General features: G+C 37.4%; 1 protein-coding gene across 5 annotated transcripts in view; it reads right to left on the reverse strand.

Moving 5' to 3' along the window:
• Nucleotides 1–10,034, reverse strand: part of LOC117607055 (choline transporter-like protein 1) — a 30,520-nt gene extending 20,486 nt beyond the window's left edge. Inside the window, exon 1 of one of the 5 annotated variants that reach the window (XM_034330263.2) lies at nucleotides 9,696–10,034. Coding sequence is in view for 3 of the 5 variants with exons in the window: in XM_034330261.2 (XP_034186152.2) it covers nucleotides 2,361–2,682 (322 nt within the window). In the remaining 2 variants the exon portion in view is untranslated. Of the gene's footprint in view, nucleotides 1–2,360; nucleotides 3,041–3,587; nucleotides 3,667–9,499; nucleotides 9,630–9,695 lie in introns of those variants that run through there. The other 4 variants (XM_034330264.2, XM_034330262.2, XM_034330261.2 and 1 more) reach the window with 4 other exon arrangements.
• Between the last annotated feature and the right edge of the window lie 1,265 nt (nucleotides 10,035–11,299).

The raw sequence follows: 11,299 nt of genomic DNA on the forward strand, positions 1-11,299 counted from the left end.
TTTGTTTGTCTTACTGTTCTCTATTTCTTTCTTTTCCTTGATAAAAAAAGCTTGTTTGCTTTTAACAATTATTTTTCGATAAACAAAGTAATTTCCTTTCAAAGTTTGGATGAAGAAAGTTATTGAAAGGCTACTGGAACATGTGGAAAATGATGACAAATTTTTTTAAATATAAATTGTATATCATATTGGGGGAAGAAATAATTTTGTATCATTTGAACGAAGAAAAACTGTAGCGAAAGAGTTATGAAAATATTGATCATAGGAAAAAGAGTAATAAATAGCACAAGTTTAAGTGTAGTATAAACAAGGTATAGGTAAAAAGCGTAAAGAATAATTTTTTCCTATAATTTGAAGCAGGGAAAGAGTGTCATGAATGGGAAAAAAACGTGGAGAAGTACGAGAAACTTTTTAAAACTATTTACGTTCAGAAACAGAGTGATCTACGATAAAAAATTTAATTCTTCATTTACATTTTCTGAAAATTCAACTTCTAATTTTCTATTAATAAAAAGGAAAAATTCTCAACGTATGATGTTTCTTTATGTAAAATGTCTTATATAATCAAATGATTTTATTCGAATATGAATAAAATGTAGGATGGAAAAGCGTGTACGAATGAAAAATTCAACTTATTGATTAAATTTCTCGGAATTCTCGACGTACCTATAGAGCTAGATGCGATTGGCCGATTTCCATAGATAGATTCGAACATATCCAAGATTTAATTTGATTTTTGTATGAATCCGTGTCTGACCATCGGGAGACGACCATTCAATGCCCATGAATTTAATATACATATTCCCTGGTCCTCCGATACTCCATCGAATTTATCGAAACAATAGCGCATCGAATCAAAAAGTAACGCGAACATGTTTCTTGACAAAATATTTTTCTTTCACGAAGAAACTGTACCCGCTTCAATATCGCATGTCACGAATGCATAAAGATTCTCGTATCAATCAAATGTATGTCACGAAATTTTACCTGGTGATTTTTCACAGGTATGAAACAACCGTGTTTCTCAGTATTTAAAAAAGAAAAGGGACTTTATCGAAAATGAAATTCCCAAATGGACGACCGGTTCAGAGTAACGTGGTTTTTCGCGGGGAATTTCAATGCTCGACGTTTCGTCGATTTCAAAAGGGACTCACACGTGTTTTATAAAAAAAGAAAAGGGAAGAGCTAACGTTATCTTGTCGCGGGTGTCTCGTCGAACACGTGATTAAAGTTTCATCTGAAATATTGGTCGGTGTCGCGCGTTGAAAACGAGCACTCACGCTTTCGCGGTATCGTATTCGATGGAAAACAACGTTCGTACTTTCACGCGTCAACCCGATTTCCGTGAAAATATTCGAAGCACGACACACTTTGACCACAATCGATGACCTCGCGGTTCTGGCGGATGCCGGGTGTCATTTCGACCCATCTGATACAACCGTGGGGGCGGCAATTGCGAATATCATCGCTCCCTCTACATATCCGGCCAATCTTTGTTTTCGATTTTCTCAAAAAATGTTATTCCATACTTTCCATTCGGTTTTGTACAACAATCATTCTTCGATGGCTTGTATATCCCTCAAACAACGGAGCCTGGGTCAATCGCGATCAAGGATATTAATCGAAAGTTAAATGTACAATTTTTGAAAGAAAGAGTTTCATATATTGGAAGAATAATTTTTAGATACAGTGTAAAATTTAGAAAATGAAAATAATATGAAATACAAGATTAAAGTGAAATTAGGGCACTCTCCATGGTCCGCCGTCCGAGGGGTACGGAATGAATCATTCAAATGGGACATTGTAATTCCTGTACACTACCAGGAGTACTGTAATATTATCGCACAAAGCGCTTACGATGAGTCAAAGTAAATATCACTGACGCAAGATAATGACGAATTCAATGACATTACTGATAACACCTATTCATATTAGGATTAATTCGCAAACGTTATGAACTATCATTTCTAATCACAGAAATGTAATTTTCAGTCAGAATATTAATAGGTGCAAAATTCTATTCTAATAAAGTTAGAAAATTTTATAGCATCAAACTCATATCTGAAAGATCAACGATTAAATTTTGCTCGAATTCTAACTAAATTCTATTAAAAATGAATCAGATTCTGTCACAGAAAGTCAAAAGTTATCGCAAATATAGCAAAAGGTTATCGACTCGAATGGTGCTCGTTAATTCAATTCTAAGAAATAAAGAAAAGTGACGAATTTAATTGTGGATCTAATAAAAATGGAACATTGTATCTAACAAAGAAATAGAAGAATCATAAGATATATAAATGATACCAGTAAGAATGACCCACGAACGCGGTGTATGCTGTTGATAATCGATTTTTGTCTACCTGGCAGGGATATCGGATCATCGAGGCTTGGTAACGCGAGACGGTGTTGCCTGGAAGCGTGAATTTTGGTCGAGTTCTCGCATGGAATGGAACACCCACGAGGAAACAGAGCGAAGCACGAACGTTCCGTGCGATGATGCGCTAGCAAACGCTTCCGCAGGTAAACTGCACGACGCTCGCGGGTTGAACGAACGCACCTGGCTTGCTCTTCAGGTAAATCGTATCCCCTCTCCCCTAGTCCGTTCCCTTTCATTGTGGAACCGGATAAAGGGTCTAGAAAAGGTCTTAGATCTAGGAATGGAATCGTTGTTGGATGACGCATGGTGTTGCCATTTATGCTGGCGCGCTTCTGGCGACGAATCTTTTTACCCGCATTCTTCGTGGTCGTTAAGGAAAATTAGAAACGATTTATGGAAAGTATGATTGCGTATAATAGAGGTATGTGTCGTTCAAAAGACTAGAAATGAAATTTTTCAAAGAGTATCCACCACATCTAGATTTTATTATTTTGATGGAATTATGATTGAACGAATGGTCAAAGGCTTATTAATTGGCTTTCTAGTAAAATAAGAAGAATTTAAATCCTGTATCAAGCTCTATGCACTTAGTTCTCATTGTCAGTCAATAACTGTTGACCTCAAAAAGTTTGTTAGCTCAAGTTTATAAATAGTAAGAAAAGTACGATCATATGTTGTTATGTTTTGTTATTAATTCATTTTAAATTGGATTAAAATTTTAAATTTTAAATTGGAGTTATTATAACTGGTCAAAAATAAATCATCAATTAGAAAATGAAAAACCACCGAATTAATTTGTACATCTAATATTTGTTCATTGAGTAATTATGAAAAATTAATTAAGGATAAGAATAGTGATAAATCTAGAGCTTAATATGAGAATATGAAAAATGAATTTTTCTTAATATTTTCAAACGAATCTTTGAAGCAATAAGTGCAATAAAGATGCATTACAAAATTTATCGTTAATTATTTGAGCAAAGTGTTATTTTTAGTATATATTCTCTAAAAGAACTAATCGAAAAATAATACGAATAAGGTTATTGTCGCGTTCGCACGATTTCCATAGCTTTCCAATTTAAAGGTTGAATTATTTCATGTAAAGCTTCAGGAACGATCGTGTAAATTGCCGGCGTTTTCCCGTTGAAAATTTTCGAACAAAACATTCGCAAATACTCTGGCTACCAAAGTTGCGAGTTACGTTTTTTACCTTTCATGGACCGCAAAAACCGCGCCGACGAAGCAAGGACATTTTCATGCAACGAATGCTCCATAATAACATCCTTGTCACGTATGATCCACCAACGACGTATGAACCATGAGCTGGAAACGCAAACGTTTTTGTTGTTACACCAGGCTGCAACGAGCAGATGATCGCTCGTTGTGTAACAGGCTTTATTTTATCTTGGTACCGGCGTCGCGGTTTGCGGGTATCACCGTCGATTAAAGCTTATCTCCAGGTGATAATACGATTTCGTTCAGCGTTGGTGGAAGTTCGATATGACGAAGAAATTCGGATCGAAAAATGGTAGAAAACGAAGCATTAAAATCCCGTTTAATCTCACGTTGGATTATCTTTAAATTTCCATGCATTTTGGTAAATGAAAAATTCATTTATTATTGAATTTTTCCGAAGATGAAAGATAATTTTTAAATTTCATTTTACCTCACTTCATTCAGCTGTATGTCGTGAATTTTAATAACCTTCGCCTACGTTTTGTACGTAGGCACAAAGCAATTGAAGCTTTGTACTGAGCTATGACCTCCTCTTCTGCGAATCAACTTTGACCCAGCAATAATAATTCAATTCTGACTTTATTCAGGTATTCATTCATTTTCTGTACCTGTTTCTTGTATCTAATTAATTTCTGGGAAGTGTCTTGCAGTGCTCAACATTTAATATTTTGTACTTAATAGGTATTATACTGGTGGAATTTATTATTTAGAACTTGGTATTTTGGATTTAACATTCGACCCTCCAACAGCAGAGCCTGGATCAATTGTGACTCAAATTTACAAAATATGTACAAAGATAATAACCCAAAAATGAATGTATAATTATTAAAGAAACAGTGTAAAATTTAGGATATGAAAATAATATGAAATACAAAATTACATTAAAATTGTGGCTCTCTTCATGATCCGCTGCCCGAGGGTTACCTAATATGTACATCAATTTTCTTTGTGTGTAGTATTAGTAGCAGAGCTGCGAGCATGTTTGCATGATCAATAGTCATATTATATAATGAAAACAGTACGTCAAAACACAAAAAAACTGGAGAAGTAAAATGAACGTAATATAACTAATTGCAATGTAGGATTTAGGAACAGCTTGTCTAATTAAAGTGCAAACAAGTCCCGTCTGAGCTTTTTTAGTGAACGTACGAAACGTCATGAGACTTCGAACAAAAATCAATTTTAATAACACAATCTCTATTAAATTAAATAATTATCATATTTTTAAATATTAAAAATTCAAATATTTACAAACGAATCTAACAAAATGTACGGAATTTTATCTTGAATCATAATAAAGATAATTAGAGCTTCTATTACTATCCATAAGAAAAAGCTTTTCATTTCTTAACTCCTTACACAATTTCTCGTTTGTAGGGCAGCTTTGCATAAACGCGAAGTCTACCGAAAAGGATAGAACTTCGTATCCCGAATATCTCCAAAGCCACGTAACTTCACAGCAAACTTTCCAGAAGGTGTAAAAAATGCAGTCTGTATAAACACGAAGAATGAAAAGAAATGTAGGTCGGAAGCAGAACGCGTCAAAGGTTTTGCAATAATCTTAACGCTTAACGATACAACGGAGCTGCAACGTGTGTTCCTTTATTTATGAATTCTCCTTTGGAACTGATTTTCGTCTATTGTTCCCCTATAATAACACGGATTGCTTGTAAAAAAAAAAGAATAAATAAAAAATCATATTCTTCAGAATAATGCTGGATTGGAGGATGGTCGTCGACCGCGATCGTCGCACGAATCTCGGCTAACTACTTTTGCGCAACGCGTAACATGAGCTTTTGTAATCCTATACAAGCAATACCTTACAAGGGGATCATTCATGCTTCCTCAGGGCCTCAGGATTATTTGTGCAGCTACGAATGCATCGACATTGCACTACCTTGAGACCTTATGCGCATTAGTCTAAATAATTAATGACACACCGTATGCGTCCTAAAATTTCACGTTGAAAAATTTTTAAAATTGGAATTTTGTACTTTGTTATACATCAATGGAAGCGTTTTTTAATTCTCTACAAATAAATATTATGGTACTTTGGTTGAAAATTTATTTCTAATATTTCTACCATTTTATAATGAAATATAACGAAATATATTTCGACCATTTATTCCAGTTCCATGGAACACTCTGTGTAAATAATAAAAAAATTTCTGGTACTTCTGGGGATTATCTTGTAACAAAATACCAAGTTCAAATGGGTTAACTCTATCTGACACTTGGGTTTATGTTTTGCTTACATCACCTTGAGTGGTAGGTATGCATGGTCTCTAAAAAATGGCCACACAAACTGTTCGAAGGAATGTTAATCTTCCTGTTAGTGAACATATCAAGGAAACTATTCAAAATGGAGAGCTGACGAAAGTTTCCTTGATTCTTGATCAATTTGTCACTCGTTAAGGCAACAATAATTGACTATACGAATTCTCTTTTATAAATTATTGTTCATAGACAAATTGCAACAAATATTATGAGATGCAGTACACGTACGTTTTAATTGCCATAGTTGTAGCTCCTAATTTACAAGTTTTAATAATATTATCTTCTCATAAAACGTGCATGTTATTTGACAAAATAATTTGAGGCGTTCGCATACATCAGAGCCGAAAATACCGTATTTGCATGTGACACGGAGCCACGAAATTGTACTAAATGCGACAGTTGACATTTCTGTTAATTCGCAAATTGTCTGATAAAAATGTAAGCATGAAGAATTCACGACATATGTCGTTTAATAAATTTTTATCAAAAATCTTGCAAGCTTAGTCTCTGTAACGATCGACTCAATCACTGAAGGATTAATAACCACAATAGTCGTTTACAAAACTTTGTGCAAAAAGATGCAAATATATCTAAGCAATTGAAACTAATTGTGACCATAACAAATGCAATACCTTTCGACGATCAGTTACCCAAATCCTCTTACACATATTTCTTCGTTAAACTGAAATTGACTCCGTTTCATCCCCCAACGATTATCTCGTTCTACCATAGACTCGACGTACAAAAAAAAAAGATGAGAAAAGAATGGTTTCATCGAACCGAGAAAGTAATGAAAAAAAAGGGGGAAACAACAACGTAACCAATAAAACAACACCGATCTAGTTGTTAAACCATTCCGTCAAATTGAAGCATCCGTCGCGCTAGGTAATACTGTTTACGAGGCCGTTCGATTGCACGCAATCGATCGTAAACGGGACGAGACGTTGAAGTCGAAGTCTCGTCGTGGCTGTCGCGAGCAAGGAAAAATTGATTTCGCGAAAAACAGGGAACAATGCTAGCGACACTGTACGACGAAAACACAACGAGACAGTGCCATGAAGAAGGCTATACAAGAGAAAGAATAAGAGAAGAAGAAGAAGAAAGGGACGGGGTTCAGAGAGAGAATCTGCCATGTGCTTTGCCAGTTCCTTTGTGTTCGTGCGAGTGGACGATTCGTTGACCCGCAGCTGCAATTCCTCTGAGCTTTTATGTCGGCTCAATTGGCCGGCAAAACTTGTAGTACTGTCCTTTTACGCTACGAAGCCCGCTTTCTTACAATTTCCTAAGCAACATCAGATAAAACTGCTCGACGGAATATGTACTTTCGTTTCTCTACGGTGACGAATAGAGATGACATACAAATACAAGGTGTTTCAAAAAGAATAACCAGGAATTTGAGTGTAAGTTGTCTTTAAATGAAATTTCACCTTTTGCGAGTTCGAATTCCATCAAGTGGAACTTATATTGGAAATGACTCGGATTCGAGAGTACATATTGAACTTGACCCCATCCCTGGAGGCGAACACTCTGGTGTCAGCTGTAAACACGAGTTCTAGGTTTGATGATCGTTCGAAGATACATATTTGAATTAAAGCGTTGACGATTGCGATACAACAGATTTCGATATTACTCAACCAAGTTTCTTTTATATTACTCTTCATTAATGATATGCGACAAATAGGCAACTGAAATCTAACAAAATAAATTATTCTATAATTTACTGGCAACGGTGGTCATCGATGACCGCAGCCAACATTACACTAATAATGTAAAATAGCAAACTGAAATTTTATATCTGAAAATTAACCCATCGCGGGCTTAGTAATTAGTGGTTTAATATGTCCGACCACACGGTCATTTCTACCATGGCAGTGAATGCATTAATATAATAACAGGGATACGATAAGTTTTAATATTACCTCTGTTCCATATTTCTATTCATTAATGTTAAAAAACTGACGTGCAACTGCTACCCCATGGAATCTAATAAAATACACTACTTCGCAAAGTTTCAGTCCTCCGTTCTAGTTTTCAGGAGTGAAGTGCAGCTATTTGTAGCTCACGCGAGGACTAAAAAATTCATTAGACAGGGAGCAGTTGATTCGCGTAGTAAAACGAGGAAATTTAATTACTCTAAATGTTATTATAATACAATGATCCAGAAACTTAGTAATTTTGTTCGCGTCTTCGAGTCAGCGTACGCGAATGAAACCACACAGAGAAGAATACGTAACAACACGAATGAGTCACCAGTTCAATTCTCGTTTTGTTCGTCTCGTGATGGACTAACGTTTCCCGCAAATATTTATTATTCAGACGGTTGTTCCGATCCGAGGTCAGAAATCCTGATCGCGACGATATTTCGCAGAAATTCTCGTTCAAGGACAGGTGATTTTTTAACGAGACTTCCTAAACTTTCGCTTAAATAACAATCCACTCTCCAACAGCCACAGTTAACATCCTCTAAGTGGCGCCGGGTATGGATAAATCGACTTGCCAACCATTCCGTCGGTTCCGGAAGATCCAACACTCGACTCTTCGTCGCCGCAAGGAATTTTAATTTTGGGCCGACAAAGCTAACCTGAGTGAGTTAGTTACTACACCCACCAGGTGCTTTACGCCCGTTTTCGTTCAAGGACAGCCGCGCGACACCGTTTGTAACACAGTTTTACCGCGTGTTGTCTGGATGACTCTCCATTAAGCACCGTTTCCACCCGAGAGAGTCGACAAAGAACGATAAACAGCCTCGTAGGTATTCCTAATCGATCGACCGAATTGCACGTGCATTTCCGCATGTGCCACGCTTTCACCGCCGCGCCGATGAACAATGCCGATCGCGATAACGGAGCTACACTGTGCCCGAAGCCGAGAGCCGGCTGTCGATATTCTTCTCGCGAAGATCGCGGAATTCAATTTTCAGATAACACGCGGTGGCCGAAAAACAACATGATCTGTCGATACATCCGCGTACGTGCCGGCGAAATTCTGTCGGCGGAGAATTAGCGAGCAGGCAGACAATCGACGTCGATGATATCGTTTCGAAGAAGGTGAAAACAGACGGTGCTAGGATTCAAATATTATAACTTCAGCAATACTTGTTTTACTTGACAGCAGTGTGAAACGAGAAATGTAATAATTATTCGTATCTTTAGGTACCTTCCAAATAAACTGACAAGGGATCAATCACCAGAAACCCATTTTCGGATCATGAGAACCGCAAATATTTAAACTAAGTGTCATCCTTTTTTAGTGATATGATTCATTATTTAACTCTCTTTACGCTATCTTATCAAATTTCGAAACATTTTTAGCAGTCTGTCAGACTCGTCAGTGGGGCTGACAACAGACAACCCTGCCCCAGACACCTATTATACCGCGGTTCGAAACTTGCGAGCGCTTGCGAGAAACCGTTCACCTCGCCGCCACCTAGCGGTCCCCGGCCCGAGCTCAAGGCGTCCGGGAAGACGAAACCCCTTCCACTAAACAATTGCGACACATTGCAAATTCGTTTGCAATCACCAATCAGTAAAATGATACTCGATAATGGTCCCTGTGACGGATACGAGAAAGGGTTGAAATAAAAAAAAATCACGCGTTACAACGTGATACCTATGGAAGTTGATCCGATCAGTAGTAAAGATCGATGGATTGGAAACGTCACGGTGACCTGATCGCGTTACTTCGCGATTAACATTGTTCCGTGAAACTTGGTTCGTTCGCCGCTTCGTACAGGCTGCCGGTGAGATTGCACATGCACGCGAAACTCGCTGGTAACGAGTTCGCTGAAACTTGGAGCGCGACGTACCTCTCTATCCCGGCGTGTGCAGCTAGATTCCTGCCGACTAACGGACCGATCTACCGTGGATCTCCTTCGCGTACAACACTCTTTGTGACTCCCGTTCCAAACACTGGCTACCAAGTCGGTTTCTAGCAGCTGGCACACCGAGCACGGAAATAGACCGCCACTAATACATCCGATCCGAGCATCGACGAGATTCTTCGAAACGTTTCATCCAAATTTTCCCGCCCCGATCCCAACGATACACGCAGCGCGTCTAACAACACTATTACGAATAAAAGTGACGGCAGAAAGGAACGACGACTTGCGTGTCGACCGAGTTCGCTCGCGATACTAACCGCCGTCTCGCTGCCACTCTTGCACGCTGGAGAACGGACTCTTGTACCGGTTAACGATACCAGTCCCTCCGTGTGTGTCCAACGCACACACACGACCTCGCTCTTTGTTACTCCTTTTACTCGCGTTCTCCTTTACCCCACTCCGTTTCACGATTACTATTCATCGAATGAATTATCGTTGGGATAGTCTTCTTGATAATTATTTATTTGTTGGAACTGTTAGGAAGTAAGAGTGATTGGAAATAATTCTTTAATTCGCACTCCCTTTTGTCATATTTTCATTTCTTTGTTTTGGAGTTTTCATCATTTGATGAGTTCTTTTGTGGAGGTTGTAGGTAGAGGTTGCTCAATATGAAAAATTTGAATGAATCGAGGGTAGAAGGTGTTTACATAATTCAAACGATTTTTCTTAGTAATCTGCTTACTTTATGTAGATAAAAGTAATCCTTTTATTCCGGTTTTTTTACTTGCTCCGATCGGGATCAGTGTTCAAGCGTATTCAGCGAGATATGAATTATCTTACAGGAAGGATTTAGGGATTTCGATCGTGCTACCTTTTAGGTCAAAGAATCTTAGATAAGAAAATTTTGCTAAGTAAGCAATAAGTAATATGAAAGTAGAAGATAATTGTTTCCTGCATTTTGTACTTGTTTCGCGAGCTTCTTCATGGCAATCGTACAGTTATTTCTTCTTTTCTGGTACAAGGACGATCCAAGTAGTCCTTTTATTCCCATTTCCTTTTATCTCAGTTCTGCTTGTTTTATTTGCGATTCCTCTTCGTCGAGGGAGCATGTTCAACACGTGAATTATCTTTGAGGGAGACTTATTGTTAGCGATTTTGATCATAGTAACTCTGCGTGGATGTTGAGGAATTAATTGCTGCAGATATTAATTGCTTTCTAGATATCGTGGATTTTTTTCCTTGGTAATCGCGTGCTTGTTGTTTTCTTCATTTTAATAGAACCCTGATTAAAATTATCGAGCATAGAAATTTTGTTTCCCACCATTTATTTACTTCTTTGCAAATCTATTATTTTAATTTTAAGTCATCTATTATTTTAATTTTAGTTTTTGCCAATTAGCGCGTTAACGATGGAAGTTATGTATCAACCGATGTTATAATACTGTGTACTGCGCATACGAAAGAGAACGATACCTTATTTGAGTTTCTATCACTAGTATTAACATTTTTACAGAGGTTTAAAGTTTTAATGAGGAAAAAGAGTACATGTGTTAATGACCTTTAAAGCTCATTAACTCGAGAACAGTTAA

Source organism: Osmia lignaria, chromosome 2, assembly GCF_051020975.1.
Source record: "Osmia lignaria lignaria isolate PbOS001 chromosome 2, iyOsmLign1, whole genome shotgun sequence".
Lineage (NCBI taxonomy): Eukaryota > Metazoa > Arthropoda > Insecta > Hymenoptera > Megachilidae > Osmia > Osmia lignaria.